Below are 24,229 nucleotides of genomic sequence, written 5' to 3'. Positions count from 1 at the left end.
TATCATGTCCATTTAGAGATGCAGACTGAGTGTCAGAACCAAACCCCAGGGTTGTTCCTATAACTTTAAATTCAGCACTGATTTTACTAATGAGTCTTGAAGCGTAATGTCTTTAAGAACAAAACTAAGGAAGAAATAAAGACCTCAAGAAAATCCAAAATCTCTCAAAATATATATCCTTAAGTTGTCTGAGGAAGACAAAAGGTTTCCAGGAAGTAGCAAGTGCTGCTATTTCAGCCGTCATTGCCTTGGCTTCTGGCTAACCAGAGCAGAGTCATTCAACCCACCCGCCTGCTAGGAGCTCTTCCTTTGAAGTCATGCCTCTAAGATATGGAAGTAGAGTTCAAATGGAATGGAAGAATGAGGAGCAGACAAAGGAGAGTTTGTCTATTTTGGTAACTATCCTATCCTCAGACCAAGACTCAAGTTCAGCTGCAGCTGATCATATACCTTTCCATCCCTCTGATAGGAAGTCCTTTGTTCATCCCAGGATTGGGCAGAAGCACATAGACCCGGGGGAAAAAGACCAATAAGAGCCTTATTTGAGAGGACTTGAAGAAATACTTGAAGATAAGCCCTGCCTCTCACCAGAAGGAGTCACTAGGATACCCTTCCATGAATATGCACAATTCCCAGCAGGCAAAGGCCCTTGGGGAGATGTAAAGGCCCGTCTCCGTGTTGTGTGAAGTCTAAGAAAACTCCTCTCATTTTTTAAAGACTCCCCATCCTCATTTATCAATAAGGCAGTGGGATTTCATTCCCAGAACTATTATGAGACTCAAGTGAAGCAGGGTGCACGTACACGGTGTATTAAAGAGAGTATTATTAACCAAGGTCATTACAACGAATGAGAGGACACCTGCCAGAGAATGGCAACACAAGGCAAGGAGTGGCTTTCAGGCCAGCAAGAGTCAGGTTCCATAGAGCTGTGGACGCTGGACTGGAGCATATGGTGTTTGTTTTAGGACAGTGAGGATCCATTGAACATTCTAAGCTGAGGAGCCACATGGTCAGATTTCCATCTTAGAAAGTTCTCTTGTATTAGCTGGGTGTAGTGGCTCATGTCTATAATTCTAACTATTCAGGAGACTGACATCTGAGGATAAAGGTCAAAGCCAGTCTGGGCACAAAAGGACCTGAGACTCTTATCTCCAATTAACCTCTAGAAAATAGGAAGTGGGGTTTGGCTCAAGGGTAGGGTGTTAGCCTTGAGCTGAAGAGCTCAGGAACAGTGCCCAGGCTGAGTTCAAGCCCCATAACCCACAAAAAGAAAGAAAGAAAGAAAGAAAGAAAGAAAGAAAGAAAGAAAGAAAGAAAGAAAGAAAGAAAGAAAGAAAGAAGGAAAGTTCCCTTGTATTGAGAAGAGTACTGGCTCAGAGGAAATAACACACTACTTGGAAGACCTTTTCCATGGTCTATAATGGAGGAATTAACAAGTCAAACCTAACCTACATTCTATGTGTTCCACAGCATTCATTTTCTTTCTTTTCTCCCATCTTTTTTGTTTCACTCACCCAGGTATATATACCTGTTCTGCCCTTGGGACATGGATGAATGAAGCACTGGGGACAAGTCTGCCCACCTGCCATCCAGGTACCTGATGCACCAAATCCTCTGCTTCAAGTTCTTTCATTTAAGGCCTGGGTGCTTTGTCTATAAATAGGGACTTGAAAGGGAAGAGGTTTTGATTGTTTTTTAAGAGATGTAAGAAATGTCTTTTGAAGGTCAAATATTAGAGAAGCCTCCCCTCACACCTTCTCAACCTAACTGGACTCTATCCTCAGTCTTCTCCATTGTGCAAGGAGTATTCCAGTTACCTCTCTTTCTGATTCCAGTCACTTCCCACCAGATTTTTCTTTCAACCCATTGAGTGTAGGCAACTGTGATTGCCTGGGAAAATCAAGAAAGTGTTCCTTCCTTGTCTTTGTCCCAGGCTATAAAGAAGATGACACTGTTGTAAGACGAATAACAAATATACTGAAGGACAGAGTAAGAACTTCAGGAGCAATTTGTACCAGTCTTTCTGATTGGGGCCTCCTCATTGTTTTATCTACTCATTCCAGCTTAACATGATTGGATGTGTCTGTGCATCTAGATTTAGGGGATATTTGCTTTAGCATTAAAACTATGATTTATTTTGAAATCACAACACATATCTATTAAAACCAAGTTAGGAAAGTGTAGCCCTAACACACATAGACATTTTAAAGTTAAAAAACCCACAACAATTTAAATATTCTTTTTTTTTTAAATCCAGAATAGTGGTAATTAAAGTAAGCAACCACTCAAGATAGCACTGAGGAACACTGAAAAATACTATTCTTCTAGGTTTCATATGCACTTTTGCACAAACAACACGAACTTTACAACATGGTGATATTTTGGATGACCTTTGTATTTTAGTGAATTAAAATGTATTAGATGAAAGGCATTTTACAAACTCCCACTATTCACTAAGAAGACATTTGTCTAGACATTAGGATAGAAAAGCTAAAGAGTTTTCTACCATTAACCCTTACAAGGTGAAGAACATGATATCATTTGAGAGTCAGTGCCAAACCATCACAAATGTGATAGAACTCCAGAGGAGAAAGTAATTGCACAAGCATGTTCAGGAATGAAAGATAGGTACCAGGAAGGAAAAGGTGACATAGGAGATATTTGTGGCCAGGAAGGAGCTTGAAGAGGAAGGAAATTAAAAATAAAAAAGGTTATGTCAGCGGGATGCTTGTGGCTTGTAATCCTAGCTACTCAGGGGACTGAAATCTGAGGGTCTTGATTCAAAGCCAGCCCAGTCTCAGAAAGTTTATGAGACTCTTATCTCCAATTAACTACCAGAAAATTGGAAGTGGCTCTGTGGATCAAAGAGTAAGGTGATGCCTTGAGCTGAAGAGCTCAGAGACAGCACCCAGGCCCAGAGTTCAAGTCCCACAACAGACCAAAAAATAAAAATAAAAAGGTCATCTCATCTGTACTCTGCGGATCCCACTTACCCCAAATTGGGCTTGACCATAATCATCCCGTGAACTATGGATGGTACAGTCTCAAAGAAGAGGAAAATGGTGGAGCTGAAAGTCTATCTGGGCCAAAGAACACTATGGGTGATTCTATTCTGGGAAGCCATATTGCCACCTCTAGAAGAAGAAGATGCACTTGGCTGTGAACCTGAGCTTGGCGTAACTGCCTCCCAACTGGAATGTCTACTAGGTAATCTTGCCTTTCTAGGGACAGGGACTCCATGCCACAGAAAAAAAAAGGAAGCAAGATTAGGAAATCCACAACATCTTATGACTCTTGGACAATATACAAAGCATCTTGGATATTGTGAATCCTGAAATTCTTATAGTACCATGGGTTGGACAGAACCATGATGGATTATTGGATCAGGCCCCAAATTTCTAAAGTCTTTTCTCTTGAAAGGCTAACATAGAACTAAGATATAAACTAAATAGAAAATCTGTTCCATGTAGTGATGTGAACCCTTTCAAGAGGCCTGCTAAGAGATATTATTTGCCCAGTAAAACCGTATGCAGTGAATTTTTCAGAAAGTTCCAGGCAGAGTTGAAAAATGAACCTAAGACTTCTGATGCCAACACAGTAATTTTGAGCCTTCTCTGACTGGGTAAATTCTATGCCAGCCTCATGTGCTCAGGAACCTGGAGTACGGGTCGGTTTAAGGGTCTTCTGTCTATATCCACCATTTACTAGAGCCCAAATCTGCCTTTAGCACAGACAGCATTATAACATTTCAAGAATAATCCTTTCTGAGAAAAGATTGGGAGGACAATCGCAGCAACCCTGGATGATCTCATTTTTGGATGCGTGGTCATCTTGAACAACTGCTTTACTTCAGCTAAGTACAGTGTTTCATGCCTATTGTCACAGCTACTTTTTGCTGAAGCAAAAGGATCTTTTGAGCCTAAGAGTTTGAGGCCATTCCAGCATGGTGCAAGACTTCAACCTCCCTTCCTCCCAAAATAAGGAGTTAAAAACCTGTGGAGCACATCTATAATCCTAGCTAATCAGAAGGCTGAGATCTGAAGATCACAGTCCAAAACCAATATAGGTAGAAAAATTCAAAGAGATTCTTAATTCCAACTAGCCAGCAAAAATTTAGAAGTAGAGATGTGGCTTTTAAATGGTAATATTCCAGCCTTGAGTAAAAAATTTAAAAAAGAAAGTGGCCCTGAGTTCAAGCCCCAGTATGAGTGAGCACGTGTGTACACACACGTGTGCGTGCACACACACACACAGAAATTACCCCACTAAATGAGCTCTCACAACAAAGAGTTGTTATGGCTTTTAACTTCTTCAAAAGACAAGAACACACCAAAGTGGAAATCAGATTTCAATGTAGAAATTAAGCTAGCATCAGAAAAATGGGTTTCGCTTCTTTCTCTGGCACTGATAGCGAGTGAGTTACCCGCCTTTTCTCTGTATCTCAATGTGTAAATTAGCTTTCCCTGAACTTCCTCTGACTCTGACTTTCTGTGATCTGGAGTAGGTGGCTGGCATCTTGCTTTGGCCATGGGTTTTGTTGTGAACTGGATCATAGATAGGACCCTCGCTGCTATATAAATTCTTCTGCCCAGACCTGCCTTGAGGCTCCATCTTGTAGGTTGATACTTATAATTGGAGGCTGGCCCTCAAAGACCAGGGTCACTGACATATACAAGGACCTATTCACATCTGCCCTGAGCTAAATAGTATTGAGCCCCCAGAATCATAAGAGAAGCACCTGGCATCATGAAGAAGAACATCCAAAGCCATCGGGTGGTTGAAAACTTGTCCTCCTGCAATTACCAGAAAAATATAAATGTACCTTGCTCTCTGAAGGACTGATGAAGGCATCCAAGAACAGGGATGGCTGGCTGTCTTCCCATTGCAACCAGAAGGAGAGTCACCACACTCAGCTCAGGCTCATCTACCAGGCTCACATAGCCTGCTTGGGAAGGGCCCATGGGAATTTCTCTTTTAGCCAGGGGGGGCCAGTACAGAAGACCCTCTGGCTCATAAGTCAGAGGCATTTGGCTACAGGAGGCTGGTGGTGCATGTGCATGCTCGGGGTACGACTCAGTGGAATGAAGTTTCCTCAGACCTTTCTCCTTCCCTTGAAGGTATTACAGGGCTTGTGGGAGGCAATGATGATGGCCTTGAGGAAGGCCCATACATCATTGCATATGGATTATGCCACCATCCCCCTCTTTTGTCAGTCCTAGGCTTAATCCACAAGCATCAGCAAATCTTTTAAGTCAGAGAAGAAAAGATTAGAAGGCCTATGACCATCATTTTAATAGAGCCAAAGGCAGAGTGGAATACAGAATTAGACATTGATCTTAGAATCTAGCTTAAGGTCTTCTAACCAACTTGATAGCTATATTACCTGGAGATAATCTAAAAAATCTCTAAAAAATAATTTTTTTGTCTATACGGTGAGAGTGGTAAATGAAATAATAAAGAAATCTGAAATTTGGAGATTATCTTGACCAAAATTGAGATTAAAAAAAATATATCGAGGCCGGGCATGGTGGCTCACCCCTGTAATCCTAGCTACTCAGGAGGCTGAGATCTGAGGATCAAGGTTCAAAGCCAGCCCGGGCACAAAAGGACCTGAGACTCTAATCTCCAATTAACTTCTAGAAAACAGGAAGTGGGGCTTGGCTCAAGGATAGGGTGGTAGCCTTGAGCTGAAGAGCTCAGGGATAGACCTAGGCCAAGTTCAAGCCCCATAACCTACCAAAACAACAACAAAAAAAAAAAAAAAAAAAAAAAACCAATGAAATCATCCAGGCACCAATAGCTGATGCTTATAATCCTAGTTACTCAGGAGACTCATCTGAAGATCACAGTTCAAAGCCAGCATAGGCAGACAAATTCATCAGAATCTTACCTCCAATTGGTAGATCCTTGAATGACAAAGCCAAACAAACAAGAGCCTTAATACCCCCTACACGTCCCCCCCGACACACACATATTGAAATCCACAGAGGAAAACTGCTGCATTAGAGTCACATGGGAAATGAAAAGGTAGGCCCCAGTGCCCAGGTGTGTTGGTTTCCAGTTCAGTACAGAGTAGGAGCTTATCAACAGTCTTTTAGGCTACTCCCATTTCTCTGTGCCTGTGGATAGAGAAAGGAAACTTTCCATTTTTTGGGTGTCCATGGTATGCATGATTCCTGAGATATTAAAGGCATTTCTAGGAGAAACAAAAAAGTAGAGAAGTGACCACTGTTAGTGATAGATGGTTGATGCAAAAAGTAGTTTAAACCAGATTGATTCAGGTTGGACAAGCATGCATGAATTTGTTCCATAGATTAGCTCAGCTACTGGGGAGCCAGAATGGATATGGGCCAATCACAGAAACCTAGACCCAGACTGTCCCAGGAAGGAGGGCCTCATACGTTCAGCATGTTAGGGTGGCATAATCTACACTGGGGTAAGATATAAATTGCTCCTAGTAGCTCTTTTCGTATGGCTGACCTAACGGAGCTCTGTTTCTTGTCCCTACTCCATTCATCTCCTCACAGTGTGCGGTCGGCCTTCCCGCTCCCTGCCCAACCTAGTCAAGCGGATCATTGGAGGCCGGATTGCTGAGCCAGGGCTTTTCCCATGGCAGGCCTTGATAGTGGTGGAAGATACTTCAAGAATACCAAGTGACAAATGGTTTGGAAGCGGGGCCCTGCTCTCAGAGTCCTGGATCCTCACCGCAGCTCATGTGCTCCGCTCGCAGCGTAGAGACAACACCGTGATCCCTGTCTCCAAGGAACACATCACTGTCTATCTGGGCTTGTATGATGTACGGGACAAATCAGGAGCTGTCAACAGGTCAGCTGCTCGTGTGGTGCTCTACCCTGACTTCAACATCCAGAACTACAACCATGACATAGCTCTGGTACAGCTGCAGGAGCCTGTGCCTCTGGGACCCCATGTTCTGCCTGTCTGCCTTCCAAAGTCGGAGCCTGAAGGCCTGATCCCGCACATGCTCGGCCTTGTGGCCGGCTGGGGTATCTCCAATCCCAACGTAACCGTGGATGAAGTGCTGGGGACTGGCATGCGAACCTCCACAGACATCCTGCAGTATGTCAAGTTACCCGTGGTGCCTCACACGGAGTGCAAAGCCAGCTATGAATCTCGCTCTGGCAACTACAGTGTCACAGAGAACATGTTCTGTGCTGGTTACTATGAAGGTGGCAAGGACACGTGCCTTGGAGATAGTGGCGGGGCCTTTGTCATCCTTGATGAAGTAAACCAGCACTGGGTAGCCCATGGCCTGGTGTCCTGGGGAGGACCCGAAGAATGTGGCAGCAAGCAGGTGTATGGAGTATACACAAAGGTCTCCAACTACGTGGACTGGCTGTCGGAGGAGATGAACTCCCCGCAAGATGTAGGGGAAATCCAGGTAGAGCGGTGAGCTGACTGACTTCCTTGGGGCCTGCCAGTGCTGGCCCATCCCAAGGGAAACTGCACCACACACTTCCAGCTACACACTCCATGTTACTTACCAGACCAAATAAACTGAATATATGGACTGCCCTAGCAGGGCTCTCATCCTCCCGAGGCAGCCCGGGAACCCAGGGAGGCAGCATTGTGGTACAGGAGAAAAGTACGAGGCAAGCGACCTGATCCATGACTTGGACCAAGCCCCTTCCCCTTCCTAAGCCACATCTTCCCAGCAACACAATGGAGGAGCTAAGCCAGAGGGCCAGCCAGAGGGCCAGCACTCTTCTCCAGGACAAGCCTTACTGTACTGGCCTTTATTCACTCCCAGCCATTTTTCAAACCCATGGGGGCCACTATGGTATAAGGAATCTTAGACCTGATAGGAAATAATTCCTTACATTGAACTGAAGTCTATATCCATACATTTTCCAAGCTCTGCCTTCTGGTCTCACATTAAGTCCCTCTTATTACTCATGAAGGTTAAAGGAAGGAGATCTGAGGCCTTCTCTCATGGCGTAGCAGACTGGGTCTCTCCACAGAGCTCCCATAGTGCAAGTATTCTCCACTAAAGGAATTTCAAAGGAAGCTAGGAAAGGTTTGTGGTGAGCAGGGACGGAGAATGGCAGAGGACAGCCTTCTAAACCCCTCAAATTGGTATTGTCCACTGAAAACACTTCAATGGGGCCCACATGCCACTCTCAGTCAAATACCAGATAACCCCACAGTGTAGTAACACCTTCCACTCCAAACACAAAACAACATTCCAGCTCTGGGAGGCGTCAGCTAAGACTGCACATCCAGCCCCATGTATGGAGACTTAGCTATTACTTGGGAAGCAGTGGGATCACACTGAACCCCACCAGGATAGAAGAAAAAACAGACGAGTTGACTCTGGAGCTTAGAAGTCCATCAAATCCTCCCAGGCTACCCCACAACCCTGGGACCTGAGCTCAGTGGAAAATACACCCAGCAGGATGATGAGAAGGCTTCACTCCTCTGCTTTTCAGTGTTCAAGGTCAAAGCAGTGAAAAGAGATGGAGTGCCTTAGGACATAGTCCTAATGGGCTATATAACCACTGACAAATCATTTTTCTGCTCTGAGCCTCAGTTTCTCCATAAAAGGAAATCCGGGAAAACCCACTTCACCACCTCTCTAGCTCCTGTTGTCAGTATCTGGTGGTGGCCAAGAGCCCCTCCTGGGCTCTCACGGGTGGATTATACTTCTGACTCTCTCCTGGAAATCTCCATCAGATAGAGGCAGCTGGAGGAGGCCCCTGAGAAGGATTCCAAAAGAACAATTCAGAAAATGTCCGGTTATTTCAACTGATTCATCAAAACACACTCCTATATCTATGACTTGTACATGTAGAGAATGCTATATTTTGTATATTTAAACATCACATGCTTTGCTACTCTGTAGGGGGCCTTTGCATGTTGTTTCTCCTGGAAGGGGTCTAATGAGGAAATAAACCCTCTGTGGATAATCAATGGCCTTGTTTGGGGAGTTTGGTTATTATGGATGAAGGATGTTCATTGTTTTGACTTTTTACAGCCCTTCGTTAAGCCAAAATCTCTTCCTGTATAGAAAAAATTTTGGCAGTTCAAAAGAAGTAGAAATACTAGGCACTGGTGCCTCACACTCTTACCCTGGCTACTCCGGGGGCTAAAGCCAGCCAAGGCAGGAAAAGACATGAGATTTGTATCTCCACTTAACTAGCAAAAAACAGAAGTGGAGGTGTCTCCAGTGGTAGAACACCAGCCTCTCGTGAAAAAGCTAAGCAAGGATGTGAGGTCCTGGGTTCAAATGCCAGTATTGGCACAAAAGAAGTGGAGAGTGGAAGAAGAAGAGGAGGAGAAGGAAGTGGAGGTGGAGGAGGAGGAAAAAGAAATGAGTTGGTTATTGATATATTTCCATATCAAAAGCTTTCTGTTTCCTCATTTAAATGCCTGTCATTTATTTCCTTGGCTTCAAAAAGCTCACCCTAGTAAGCAATATAAAAGGTTTTTCCATACAGGACTTGCATAGGCAAAAGGAGTTGAATATTATAGGAAGAAGGAGATTTGAGTATTGTGGGGACTTAATTAAATGAAGGCATGAGCTCATACAGCTGAAATGGATCAAAATGGCTCCAAAGGAAAATGAAGATCCTGTTAGAAGACACAAGGGATGCTGGATACCAAAATTAAGAGATAGTCTTAGCACAGTGCTGATGAGCTGGTAAATGCAGGCAATAGATGAGATAAAACCCAGAGTATGATCCGTTTCTTCCTCCCTGGCTACAGTGTGTGGTGTCCCCAACGTCTCCCGGAAGGTGACAGCCAAGATCTTCAATGGACACCAAAGCCAGAGGGGTACCACTCCCTGGATGGCCATGATGGTAGAGCAGAATGGACAGCCCTTCTGTGGGGGCTCCCTTCTAGGTAAGGAGAAGGTGAGAGATGAACGTTTCATGGTGTAGGCAAAATAGAAGCTAAAAGACCAAGTCTTCATCCTGGAGACTGATCAGAGTTCCTCATTGAGAATCACTGACCAGTCACTCAGTGGGAAAGAAAGGGCCCTAATGGGAACCAGGACATGTGTACTCGGTATGGAATTCCTCCGGAAACCTAGTCAGTGTTTGACCTTGTGAAGGACTTATTCATGAATGATAAAACTAGGAATGATAAGAACAGGTGTGTATATATGACAATGGCAGAGTGACCTGAGAAACAGACAGATTGTCACCTTTGAGAAATTAGGGAAGGAAGATTTACAAAAGCCTTGAAAGCCAGGCTTATTAAGAACATAGATGTTTATTCTGTACTCAGCTGCAGAGTAAAAGCATATCCTGAAGAGTTCTTTCCACATGTAGCAGGGGGCAAAAGAAAGAGAATCTAGAGGTCACTTCTGTAGATGGCTGCTACAAAATGGAAAGAAAATTCATTAGTCCCACAAAAAGAAATAGAACATAAGAGGTGAAAGTATGCAGGTTCATAAATATCAGAAAATGAGATTGTTAACTTTATAAATGTGCATGGGAATGGAAAGAGAATTAAGAAAGGACAGATGTGGATGTGCTAAGTTTCATTCAAATTCTACTATGTGCACAGCTTCCAGGCTATAGGCTATGTATCTCCCTCAGCCGCATTTGACTGTAGTCAGGGTTGGACAACTCCAGGCCAGGGATCCTTTGAGGCCTGGGCCAGGGCTGTAGTCAAAGACACAGCGAGATGGGGAATGGAAAATGGCAAACGTAAATCTTTCCTTCCAGGAACTGATCCTCATGTTCCTATGAGAGCAAAGATGAACTGTGTGCCTCACTCAGTGAGCCTTTGCAAGATGATAGAGTGAGTAAAGGTATAAAGGGAAGGAAGATGCCAGGTTCTGGTGATTCATGCCTGTAATCCTAGTTACTCAGGAGGCCAACATGTGAGAATCATGCATCAAAACCATCCCAGGCAGGACAGTCTGTGAGATACGTATCTCTAATTAACCAAAAAGCCAAAAGTGGACCTATGGCTTAAGTGGTAGAGCACCAGCCTTGAATAAAAAAGCTAAGAAGCCAGGCAGTAGCTCACACCTGTAATCCTAGCTACTCAGGGGGCTGAGATCTGAGGATCAAGGTTCAAAGCCAGCTTGGGCACAAAAGAACTTGAGACTTTTATTTCCAATTAACTTCTAGAAAAGGGGAAGTGGGGTTTGGCTCAAGGGTAGAGTGGTAGCCTTGAGCTGTAGAGCTCCAAGACAATGCCCGGGCCCAGGGGTAGGGTGATAGCCTTGCTGAAAAGCTCAGGGACAGAACCCAGGATGAGTTCAAGCCTCATGACCCATTAAAAAAAAAAGCCAAGGGACAACACTCAGACCTGAAGTTCAAGTCGCAGTATTAACACACACTCACACACACACACACACACACACACACACACACACACACTCAAAAGATAAATGTCCAAGTGGAAGGTAAGGCTGGAGCTGAAAACAATCCAGTGAGGATAAGGGTAAGGGAGAGGACCAAGAAAGAAAGAGAAGGGAAGAGAAATACACAGAATCAATAGCAGAAGGAAAGACAAAACAACAAGACCTATAATAATAATAATAATAATAATAATAAGAGAGAGGGAACCAAAGGGAAAATGAGAGTGAAATGAAAGAGCTAACAGATGGGAAAGGGAGAAAGGAAGTCAAGAAACAAGAAAGGGAGGGTGAAACTCTAGGCAAAGTTGAAAAGGTGGGAGAAAGAAAGAACAGGAAGGAAAGAGCCAAAAGGTGGGTAAAAGGAAGGGAAGACTGTTTCAACAGGTAATTCCAGTGTTGTCAGAAGCCAAGATGTAATAGATTGTATGCCACTGTTTAAAGACTTAGTTTTAAGTTCATAATTTTGAATTGTATTGGTATGTATTGCATGCTTTTTCCCTATGGTCTGTGCTTTAAAGTTGCTTGAAGTTCACTTCTCTACCCTGTCCAGCTGAGCGATTCTTCACACTTGATCCTCCTCAAAGCTCTGCAGATATATAATCCTTTCCCTGCTGTGCTTCAGCCTTGTGAAGGGAGGTAAGGAAAGAAGAGGGTAGAGGGAACTAGAAAGAAGCTAAAGGACAAAGGAAGGGGTGAAGTGCATTCTGCATGTGGACATGAGGCCAGGTGGAGGAATTGGCAGAACTTGGGGTCTGGACTAACCACCAGTACACCCTCTATGATTCATCTGGCTATCCCAGATCTCTGCTTTGAAGCAGGCTTTCTTCACCTGAGCGCCTCAGCCCACATTATCCAGCTGGGAAACCAACCCAGTAAGCCCCGGCCATGGCCAGGATCAAAAATACCTCAGGGAAAAGATGGTACCCTACATGAAACTCCATCTATAACCAGGAGCTAGAGCTCCTAGATGCTTCTGAGAGGGCCAAGTGGAGCCTGAAATCTGAGAAAGCAACTGTGCCCTTGATGCTCAATTATATAATCTGTACCCCCGAGTCTTACCCATACTCCCTTACACTACAGCCTTTTCTTCTGCTTGGCTCCTCCCGGATGTATCTCAGATCTCTGCCACCAATGAGTTTATTATCTTCTCCACTGAAAAGATGAGGTGCAGGTATCTATCCATCCAGGGGAAGAAAAAGCCAAGACACAAGAAATACAAGTAGGCTACCACTGGAAGACTCAGGGCCACCAACCTCCTTAAATAAGAAATCTGGATCAGAGCAATGGGGCAATCCAATTTTCCCGAGGACCATTGAAAACATGCCTGTGCTGAGTCCCGCCCTATAGCGTCTATGGTCTACTTCAAGCCCAGCACTGACTCTTCTAATTCCCCAGGCAATTCCAAGTGCAGCCACCTAGATTCCTTTGAACTTGTCAAACCAGAATATGCACAGGAGCTATTTGGGCATCTTTCAAGGTCTAATTGTATACTCTAATGTGAGCCCTGACATTCTTTACGACTAAGTTATTATCAAATGGTGTGGCTGCTCGTGGTCCTGCTGTCACATTTGAGAGGCAAAACTAGAGAGGCAGCCAAAGCATGAGGGTTTTAGAGACCTGGTTTGGTTTGTCTGGCACCCACACCATAAGGGTTTCTAGGCATAAGGAAGACCAGACACCCTCTTTAAAATGTTTAGGCCAGGTACAGTGGCTGAATTTGTGGCTCACACCTCTAATCCTAACTCTTTAGGAAGCTCAGATCTGAGGATAGCAATTCAAAGCCAGCCTAGGCAGAAAATTTCATGAGACTCTATTTCTAGTGAACCAGCCAAAAAATTGGACTGGGTGCATAACTCAAGTGATAGAGCACCAGCATGAGTAGAAAAAGCTGAGCAAGTACATGAGGCCCGGAATTCAAGTCTGATACCTACCCCTCACCCAACCAATCCTAAGCCTTGATTAAAAATATGTAGTTGAGCTAAATGCTAGTGCCTTCCACCTGTAATCCTAGCTACACAAAGGCTGAGATCTAAGGATCATGGTTCAACAGCAGCCCAGATAGGAAAGTCTGTGAGACTCTTATCTCCAATTAAACTGCCCAAAAGAAGCCAAACATGGAGCTATGGCTCAAGTAGTAGAGTATTAGCCTTGATTGAACAATCTCAGGTACAGCCTCCAGGCCATGAGGTCAAGCCCCAGGACTGGGCACACACACACACACACACACACACACACACACACACACAGAGGCATTAAGCTAGCACCAGTGGCTCATGTCTGTAATTCTAGCTACTCAGAAGGCTCAGTGGATTGAAGCCAATGGTTTGAAGAAGAAAAGTCCATGAGATTCTTATATTCGATTAACCATCAAAGAACCATAAGTGAAACTGTATTCAGGTAATAGAGCACAAGCTTTGTACAACAAAGCTCAGGCCCTGAATTCAAGCCCCAGAAGTGGCATTAAAAAATAATACAGTTAATGGGCCAGGAGTTTGGCCTAGTGGTTAAAGTGCTTGCCTAGCATGCAGGAAGACCCGGGTTCGATTCCTCGGTACCACATATAGAAAAAAAAAGCTGGAAGTGGTGCTGAGGCTCAAGTGGTAGAGCTCTAGCCTTGAGAAAGTCCAAGGATAATGCTTAGGCCCTGAGCTCAAGCCCAGGACTGGCAAAAAAAAAATAATAATAATACAGTTAAGCTGGACATGGTGGCTCACGCCTGTAATCCTAGACACTCAGGAGGCTGAGATCTGAGGATCGCCCTTCAAAGCCAGCCAGGACACTAGAAAGTCTGTGAGATTCATCTACAATTAAACACCAGAAAGCCGGATGTGGCCCTGTGGCTCTAGGGGTAGGGCAGTAGCCTTGAGCTGAAGAACTCAGGGGCAACACCCAGCCCCAGAGTTCAAGGACCACAACCACCACCAACAACAAAAATAATAATATAGTTGAAATCACAGACACAATACACAATCTTCAAATGATACTGTATTACTATCTTGGGGCATGAAATTCAGTGGAGGGGCATGTGGTCATTGTGAGTCTTAAGATGTGGCCTGGAACAGGCTTCAAGCCCTCAGCTCAAGACAGATGGAGCCAGGACAGAGCAATGAAAGAATGGCATATGAATGTTCTCTTCTCCAGGCTCCAAATGGATTGTGACTGCTGCCCACTGCCTCCACAGACCACTTGATCCTGAAGACTCAATCTTAGATGCCTCATCCTTGTTCAACTCTTCTGAGTTCAAAATCATCATGGGTGAGTGAGGCTCCTGTGGACCTCTGACCTCCTGACGTCAGTTGTGAGTTTGGGAACAGGTTCAACCATTGCCATTTTCCAAGGCCTTCCTTTATAAAATCAGGACATTAGCTGATTTAATCAACACATTGAAAGTCAATTCCATCAACAAGTACTAACCTGTCAACACTCTGCCAGAGTCTAAGAATACAGTAAAACCAAGAATGAGTTTCCTCACCCAAGGAGCTTACAGTCTAATGAATGAATAAGGTATTTGTCTGGAGCCTTAAATTGTAAGGGAAGAAGAAGAAGGTTATGAAGGAGAGGGGCAAATAGAATGCTATGAGTGTTCACAGGGAAATGTTATCTACCTCAGGTGTCCAGAACTTCCCAGAGAAGAAAGAACATATGGCCCATATGCTAGTAAAGGTCATTACATGGGTTGGACTGTGACAGCAGCTATAAGAACTAGCATTCTAACACCTTCCTTTCATGAGGAAACACAGAGGTGAGAAGCCATGATACTCTGAAAGATTTCAGGTTGGCCTGGAGAGCTGGGCTGCGGGGAAGTCAGGTGAGCTTCTCTGGAAGGGTTGAGTCTAGAGGTACACGAGACATAGGGCCAGATGGCCAACCAGGCCAGAGTGAGGTGTGGCTTCTTCTTCCACTGCTCTCATACCTCATACACCTTCTTTTGTCCAGGCAAGCATCGAAGACTCCAATCAGATGAACATGAACAGCATCTCCAGGTCAAACGTAGCTACCTCCACCCGCGGTATAACCCTACCATATTTGAGAATGATGTGGGCCTGGTGGAGTTAACAGAGGGTCCAACACTGAATAACTTTGTGATGCCCATTTGTCTGCCGGAACACCCCACACAGGAAGGTACCCTCTCCTTATCCCTTGCTTCACCTCTGCAGGGCAACTGAGTCAACTGACAGTCTGCATGATTCTCCATTGTCTCCCCACATAGCAGCTAAGTCAGAAGTGGTTCTAGGGGTAGTAGAAACACTGTTAGACACAAAGTAAATGGAAAGGACTATGGGTCCCGACAGGAAAATAGAACCAACCTAGTGATTTTAACAAAGAGAACTGGTAATGTCAATAAGCAAGGGGAAAGCCAAAAATACTAAGAGATGGTACTGTGAGAAGAAGTAAACTCCTCTAGGCCTTGAAGAACCAAAATAAGCAGCTTGAGTTATAGAGCCTTGAGGCTTGGAAAAGGGGTCTTTTGACACCAGTACTTCTGCAGACAAGACAGATATGCTAAGGAAAATAACTAGAACCATTCACCATAGGAGAGAAAAACATTTCCAGAATGATGTCAATAGTAAGAGTCTTCCAGACTCCCTGAAAAGTGTCCTCTGGTTGCAGGAAAACAGCTGGCCAAGCCAAATTTCCATCCCAGGACCTCTTCTCTCCCATCACAAGACAGAGGGTAGAAGGGCACGTCAGAAGCCAGAGGGAACAGAGTTTAATCACCAGCACAGGTTTGAATCCTGCTGCTGATATTCTCTAGTTGAGTGAACTTGTAGAAGATCACTTGGCCTCATGAAAGCCTCCATCCCTTTATCTCCAAACTCAACACAAAATCTCAGAGTGCCTGTGATATTTAAACAAGATAGTACAAATGAAACGTGTCCAACATAGCAGACAAGGCCAACCCATCTTAGATGTCTTCTTTTTCATTCTGTATCTGATAGAGCCATATCATAACTCATTTTTTAGCTCCAAGGTGTGGTTGTAGATAGGGACTATAAGATGTTGAGAATATTAGCAAAGGTACAGGCACAGCTGGCTGGAGTTGATAGAAGGCCATGATATTACCATGCTCCAGATATTTTTATGTTCATTGCCTTATGAAAGCTTTACATGGTAGAAATTAGCTTAGAGTACCATTTTACAGATGAGAAAATTGAGGCTTAGCAAGGAGAAATGACCTACCCAAGATGCAGCTTATATGAAGCTCTAGGACTTGGGTTTGAATTTTATCATACAAATACCAGTGTTGTTTTGAATACTCTATCCATATTCAACACATTTTCACATTTTCCTTGGGGCCCCAAACTTTATAGGTTTCTAGAATATCCAAGTTTGAAAACATTTTCAGAAATACCAAATACTACCTTTTAATTTTATAGATAAAAAGTACAAGACATCCAGGGCAGGAGAAGAGAGAGTATTTACTAGAAGTAATGTAGCCTCTTGTTGAATAGACAGGGCTTTTAAAATTTATTCTGCATTATTAACTGCACACCACTATATTGCAGCACTGTTATGGGCATGGGGATAACATAGAGAACAAGAGAGATGAGATCACAGCATTCACAGAGCAGGAAACAACAGGCAGGCAAATAAACAATCATATAGTATATCATAGAAACAAATGCCCCCTTGCAGCTGAAGGTCACCTTGGGCCCATCAGCCTTTGCCACCTTCTTCCATCTCTCACTGCCGTTCTTGGAGAAGGCAAATTCAGCCCTTCTTTCACAGGCGGAAGGGGAGGAACTGCCAGGTACAGTCCTCTGCACATCCTCCCCACAGCCATTTCCTCACAGCATCTCCTCTCCTCCAGGAACCATGGCCATTGTCACTGGCTGGGGAAAGCAGTTCTTGAGACGTCTCCCTGAGAAGCTGATGGAGGTGAAGATTGAACCCCATAGATAATAACATTCCCGGCCCCTCATGAGCCCTGCTTGGTTCCCATCTCCCTGTCAGTGCTGTGCAGGCATGGGCAGGGGGAGAGGGGCCAGATTCATTTACAAAGTTTAGGTAGACTCTGAACTCCACAAAGTTTTGTTTGTTCTTTCCATGGACTCTGCTCTCTAAACACTCTCCAATGACCCTGTATAGCTTATTTAAGCCTCACTTTATAAAATTTCCCCAGAAAACTGTGGTTGGACACCCCCAAAGGCTTCTGATTTATCTTCATGCCTTTTGGACTATAGACCAAATTAGAATGAATAGTCCAAGCTTGGAGAACCACAGAAGTAGACTTTATTATTTGTACTGCAAGCTCACATTCCTATCATTTCAGAAATGAACACCAAACCAGACATAAAGGGCCATCGCTCCCAGTCCTGGATTGTACAGATTTACTGGATTGTCTGAAACAAATCATTTTTTAGCCCAAACTCTAAAGTTAAGAGTCACGGTGGACATCCTCTGAGAACTTCCTAGCTCTTACCAGGTTTGGTACCACAGCTAAGGTTGCAATACACAATACACATTATTTATTGAATGTACTGGAAAGTTTTAAATTTGGAGAGAGCTGGCTCCTGTCTCTCTTGATCAGTGGAACAGGAAGAAAGTCACACATACAATTAAGAGGTAGAGAGGAAGAACTATAGAATGTTCTAGAATGTGAGATCTGATCTCATCTTGAGATCAAAAGATATGTCATTGTGTAGTAAAAGGGAGTTATCTAGGGGCCTGACAGTGGCTGACACACTACCTATGACACAGCTTCCTCTCCCCACTTACCTGGAGAAAGACAATGGAAATGGCCCCGGTTCCTGCTTAGCACCAGGTATATTTGGGGTATGTAGTTGATTTAGTTCCTCATGTGGCTGAATCAGACTCAGATGTTTCTCCTTTATTCTAGATATCAACTCCATGCTGAATAAAAGCAATTTAATCATATTTTATATGCAGCATTTTAATCACCTTAATTTTAAAAAGTATTTCCTAAGTACCTATTATTTTCCAAGTTCTGCAAGATAGAAATGGACAAGAGGCAGATTTAGGGTCTAGGAATTTACCCTGGAGAGAGTGAGACAAGACAGAGAAACAGAAGGAGAAACGGAGACAGAGAAACAGAGACAGACAGACAGACAGAGACAGAAAAACAGCAATATAGAGAAATGCTTGCTTTATAGAAAGCAGTGTGAAGCCTGGCAAGGTGGCTCACATCTGAAATCCTAGCTACTCAGAAGGCTGAGATCTGAGGATCACAGTTCAAAGCCAGCCTGTACAATAAAGATAGTGAGATAAGAGTCTCTTATCTCCAGTTAACCACTACAAAACCAGAAGTGGTGGCACTCAGGGATAGACCTGCAGCCATAGCTGAAGAGCTCAGGGACAATGCTCAGGCAAAGAGGTAAGGTGGTAGCCTGAGCTGAAGAGCTCAGGGACAGCACCCAGGCCCAGAGTGCAAGCCCCATGACCCACCCAAAGGAAAAAAAAAAGAAGAAAGAAAGAAACAAGGAAGGAAGGAAGGAAGGAAGGAAGGAAGGAAAGAAAGAAAGAAAGAAAGAAAGAAAGAAAGAAAGAAAGAAAGAAAGAAAGCAAGCAAGCAAGCAAGCAGCATGAGCCCTTGAGGTCCCTAATAATATGTATAGTGTTTGCATTTTATAAAGTACTTTCTTATTTTATTTCCTCCTTGTATTTGTGTATAAATACTATGGGTTCTATTTTTAGATAAATGAGATTCCCTCATTTGTAATAATTAGAATGCCTATAAATCCACAAGTAAATCCAATGACTAGCAACAAAAATAAAAAATAAAAAAAAATTTACACTTTGACATGATAAATTAAACAGGACTATAAACATTCACACAGTGAGACCAAAGTAGGATATTCTTGGGAGACAATCACAAAAGCTAAATAGCTATATGCATATGGTCCAGGAAATAGAAACAAGAGGCTTTTTATTTTACTTTTTGTGATTCTTTTTTCTGTTTTTTCCCCTTTTTGTTGCTGTTTTAAATTTGTGTATGTAAGTTTATCTGATTTGGGGAGGAGAAGGTGACGCACAGAAGCAGCAGGACAAAGAGGAGCTAATTTAGCAGTGAAACCCACTAGTCATTATGTTGGAAATGAAGTATACAACTTGGAGAGAGGGATGTCAGGGGGGGAATACCTGGCAGAGGATGTGGTAGGGGTGACACTGTTCAAAAAGAAATGTACTGATCTCCTGAATTATGTAACTGCTGGCCCTCTGTACATCCCCTTTATGATATAAATTATATAAATCAAGGCCCCCCGAGCGAAGGAGGGAAACCAATGGTAGCTTTGTGTTCCAGATTGAAATTCCAATCATTAATCATCACACCTGCCAGAAGAACTATGCCGAGACAGGTGATAAAGTGACGGAGGACATGATCTGTGCTGGAGACCTAGAAGGTGAGTCAAGAGCACAGTCTGCCAGTGAGGTGCAGTCAGCAGTGGGAGGATAAAGACTTTCCCTCCTGGCAAGAGAAAGTCACCGCAGAGTATATTCCCATAGCTGAGACAACAGAGTGGGGCAGGAGGGAGTGGGGCGGTTAGATCATGGACGAGAGATTCCACTTAGAGAAGACACATCAGAAATAAGTGCTACGGAATCTCCATCCTTCCATCCCTGTATTGGCCCTTTGTAGAATTTGAGTTCTGCGGGCAGGGCCCCTTGCATAGGCTCATCACAGGACTCAGGTCCTGTGGTCTGTTCTGCCCTCTGGTGCCTGTTTCTCTGAACTACAAGTCAGGTATCCACAGAAGAAAGACTCCCTTAGATTTGGGCTGAAGAAAAGGGAGTTTGACTCTACATGTCTCTTTTCATTTAGGTGGGAAAGATGCCTGCATGGGTGATTCCGGAGGTCCCATGGTAACCTTGGATAGAGAGAGAGGACAGTGGTACCTGGTGGGGATTGTGTCCTGGGGCGATGAATGTGGAGGGAAAACCCACTACGGAGTGTATTCTGATGTCTACCACAATAAGGACTGGATCCAGAGGATCACAGGGGTGGTGAACTGAGTTTGGAAACCCAGCCAATTGACTACAACTAACTACCTGCTGTAGTCAGTCAGCAATGGAGGTTGATCATCTGCTCCGTGGGTCCTTTCACACACATGTCCTTGGCAATCAAAGCAGTGATTTAGTCCCGTATAACCTCTCTTTAAAGAAGCAAAGTAGCAGAGGCAGAATCCAGGCTTTGCTACTGTCGAACTTTGCAATGCCACACTTCATTTCTTGAGACCTCTTTATCCATGAGATGTGAATAATGCACCTTACCTACCTCATGAGAGTGTGATTACAATAAAATTAAATAATATATACACAATACTTAGTCCAGAGTATGTCATAAATTAAATGTTCTATATGTGTGATTTGAGTCAGGTGTCTATGGCTCCTTGCTGCTTGGGAGACTACGAACTGTGGATCTTTCCAGAGCCAGCACAAGTAAATAAATATCCATGAGACTCTATCTCTAATCAACTATCAAGAAATCTGGAAGTAGAAGTATGGCTCAAGTAGTAGAGTGCAAGCTTTAGGAGGAAACACTAAGCAAGGGTAGGAAACTCTGAATTCTAAAGTCCCAGTACCACTATGAGAGCAGAGTGGGAGGCATTGATGAAGACAAAATGCTGCTACTGTTCCACTGCTCATCTAAGCTCATCATGCCCTGGAACCTAAAGACATGGTCCAGGCAAAGTGCAGCCAAAGATCTTTCCTTTCTACTCCTAAGAACAGCATTTTCCCCAGGTCCTAACTTCTTACCCTTCTTAGATTTGGGCTGCATAACATGGACTCTTTGGTAGGGTAATCCTTGGGCCTATTGAAAGAAAAGGGAGTAGAGAGAAAGCCTCACTAACTCCAAATGAAGCCTATTCCAACTTTATGCTGCCCTTCTGAAGGTCTCTCTTCTATGCAAATCCACCTCCCTACCACATAATTTGTATTACCACAGCTGGAATTTAATACCATGAATGCAGCTATTAGCAATAATAATCGTGCCTGGATTTCATTAACAGTGGAAGCTGATGTTCTTATGGGAAAATACACAGTTGTTCCAATAAACATCTGCATTGAGTCAGAGGTCCCCGTTTGGTTTGTATATTTTTTCATGCACTGATGAGTTTGATGAGTTGTTTCCATGTTTCAAAATTTTCTCTCTTCAGTTAGAATCACTGTAGCATGAAGACTGAAAAAGACTATAATTTGAAGTTTGTATTCTAGGTACAAAAGCTTGTCTTAAGTTTGAGGGTTCATTTTATTGTTCTTATAAGTTATCAAATATCTTGTAATGCCAGACTGTCAAGACCCAAATTATATTTCTTAAATGCTACTCATATTCAGAAAAAGAAAATGCAGATGACATGTTAAGTTTCTGTTTAGGAAATATGACACTATACGTAGATTATTATGTTCTAGACTATAGTGTATGCTTTCCTTCTGCTGTGAGTTAATCTTGTACACAAAGCATGACCCAAAGAAGCACCACCACTAAGTTGCCATTCGGAAGGAGACTGACAAGAGTCCGGGTTGGGAAATGGAGACTACTCACTCTTATGGCAGAGGTTTATCCAATCTTATTCTAGTACTGATCTTGGAAGCCAGAGACTTAAATTCTAGTGCATTTCTAGGTTGACTTTCTTTACTTCTGTAAATTGCCCATCTATTTGGATGGTAGAATAACCTTTTCTGAGTTTACTGAATCATAAGAATCAGTAGATAGAAAAAAAAAATAATTTTCTGGTCCTGGGGCTTGAACTCAGGGATTCCTAAGCCTTTTTGTTTGTGTGTGTGTCGGACTTAAACTCTGGGCCTGAGCGCTGTCCCTGAGTTCTTCAGTTCAAGGCTACTATGCTATCCCTTGAGCCACAGCAACACTTCCAGTTTTCTGGTGGCTAATCGGAGATAAGAGTCTCACAGACTTTCGTGCCTGGGCTGGCTTTGAACCGAGATCCTCAGATCTCAGCCTTCTGAGTAGCTAGGATTACAGGCATGAGCCCCTGTGCCTGGCCCTAAGCTCAAGGCTAGCATTCTACCACTTGAAGCAGAGTGCCACTTCCAACTTTTTCTGAGGACCAGTGAGTACACATGGCAGGCAGATTGTGGGGTGGAATAACAACTTCTAATAAAAGAAACAAAAGATCCTGGAAGAAATGGCTGATTCAATGGTTGATTTCAAATATGAAATATACAAGATAAGCCTAGAGCATCTTGTAGTACTAAAGAAATGTTTTAAGAACTTCTCTGTGGTAGGATATGTCAGAAGGACACAGAACTCAACTGAAAATGGTCCAGTTGCTAAAGCTGGAACCATTTGAGGAGCAAAACTAACAAAGAACCATTGGCTAATAACCCAAAGTATGACGCAAATACTCATAGTACATGTTTGCATGAGTAAATTATTGAGCAAATGTAAATACTATGAAAGGGGCCAAATAATCTGAAACTACAGAATAATTTGCCATTCATTTAGTGTAGGCAACAAAAATGACTTTCTTCTAAGGAGATGAGTGTGGGAATGAGGAAAATAGTAGCTTGATATGGAGAAAACATGCAGCAGTGTCTCAGCCAGGCAGTCAAGGTTAACAGGAAGCATGATAAATTATGTTAACACTATGTGACCTTCATATAGTCTTCTGACAATGGCTTTACAGTTTGTATTCCCCTCTCTGCCCTCATATTCAAAATCTCATAATCCCAGTCTAATCATGAGAATCGTATCAGAATCATAGTGGTTCGTACAAAATACCTGACCAATGCTTCTCAAAAACTGTACAAGTCACCCAAAATGGGAATAGTAGCATCGGCCCAGTCAAGAAAACCTATAAAGCAATTAAGTGTGCCCCTCCCCCACAAAAAGTCTCACTGCAAGTACCTCTAAATGTGAATTACTTGGAAACATGATCATTGCAGATGTAATTAGTTAAGAAGATGTATCCTAGAGTAGGGTGGGCCTTTAATATATACTGACTGGTGTCCTTCAGAGAAGAGGAGAGAAAAGGAACAGAAAGGAATGAAAGAGAAAAAAAGGGAGAAGTGTGAGAGGGCAAGGAAAGGGAAAAGAGAAGAGAAAAAAAGAGGAGGTGAGAGGAGGGGAGGAGAGATGAAGTGAAGAGAGCCAAGGAGAAGAAGGGAAGAAAGGGAAGGAGAGAAGGAAAAGAGGAGAGGAAAAGAGAGAGCTGGAGAGGGGAGGGGAGGGAGAAGAGAAGTAAGAAGAGAAGAGAAAGAAGAGGAGGTGAGAGGGGGAGAGGAGAGATGAAGTGAAGAGAGGCGAGAAGAGGGGAGGGAAGAGAGGAGAGGAAAGGGGAGATGAGAGGAGATAAAAGGAGAAAAAGGAGAAAAGAAGAGAGAAGAGAGGAGAGGAGAGGAGAAAGGAGGAGAGGGAGAGGAGGGAAGAAGAAGAGAAGTAAGAGGAGAAGAAAAAGAAGAGGAGGTGAGAGAGATGAAGTGAGAGGGGGACAAGGAGAGGAAAGGCAGGGGAGGAAAGAGAGGAGGAGAGAGAAGAAAAGAGGAGAGATGAGGAGGGAAGAGGAAGGGAGAGGAGAGGAGGGGAGGGGAGGAGAGGGTATAGGAGAGGAGAGGAGTGGAGGGGAAGGGAGGAGGAGGGAGGGGAGAGGAGAGGAAAGGAGAAGAGAAGGGAAGAGAAGAGAAGAGAAGAGAAGAGAAGAGAAGAGAAGAGAAGAGAAGAGAAGAGAAGAGAAGAGAAGAGAGCAGGAAAACATGATGATATAGAGACAGAAATCCTATAGCTTCAACCCAAGAATTGCCAGCAGCCCTTACAAGCGAAAGCATGTAAGGAAATATTCTCAGCTATACCTTTCCAGCTTCTTAACTGCACAACTAAAACTGCTGCTGTTTTAACTCACCAAGTTTGGGGTGCTTCATGACAGAAGACAGCATACTCCGATGAGAGACACGCCATCTAAATACCATGTGGCTTCC

At 43.6% G+C, this 24,229-nt stretch overlaps 1 protein-coding gene across 3 annotated transcripts in view; it reads left to right on the top strand.

Annotated features, from left to right (window-relative positions):
• Nucleotides 1-20,609, top strand: part of Masp1 (MBL associated serine protease 1) — a 66,834-nt gene extending 46,225 nt beyond the window's left edge. Inside the window, exons 10-16 of one of the 3 annotated variants that reach the window (XM_090343649.1) lie at nucleotides 1,519-1,593; nucleotides 9,724-9,861; nucleotides 14,477-14,590; nucleotides 15,272-15,457; nucleotides 17,148-17,215; nucleotides 19,599-19,698; nucleotides 20,118-20,609. In XM_090343649.1, the coding sequence (XP_090199775.1) occupies nucleotides 1,519-1,593; nucleotides 9,724-9,861; nucleotides 14,477-14,590; nucleotides 15,272-15,457; nucleotides 17,148-17,215; nucleotides 19,599-19,698; nucleotides 20,118-20,308 (872 nt within the window). In that variant the 3' untranslated portion in view covers nucleotides 20,309-20,609. Of the gene's footprint in view, nucleotides 1-1,518; nucleotides 1,594-6,527; nucleotides 7,894-9,723; nucleotides 9,862-14,476; nucleotides 14,591-15,271; nucleotides 15,458-17,147; nucleotides 17,216-19,598; nucleotides 19,699-20,117 lie in introns of those variants that run through there. The other 2 variants (XM_090343658.1, XM_090343639.1) reach the window with 2 other exon arrangements.
• Nucleotides 20,610-24,229: the final 3,620 nt, after the last annotated feature.

Source organism: Megascapheus bottae, chromosome 1 (assembly GCF_031878675.1).
Source record: "Megascapheus bottae isolate mThoBot1 chromosome 1, mThoBot2.hap1, whole genome shotgun sequence".
Taxonomy (NCBI): Eukaryota; Metazoa; Chordata; class Mammalia; order Rodentia; family Geomyidae; genus Megascapheus; species Megascapheus bottae.
Note: the sequence above shows the minus strand (reverse complement) of the source record. Positions and strands in the feature narration are given on the sequence as shown.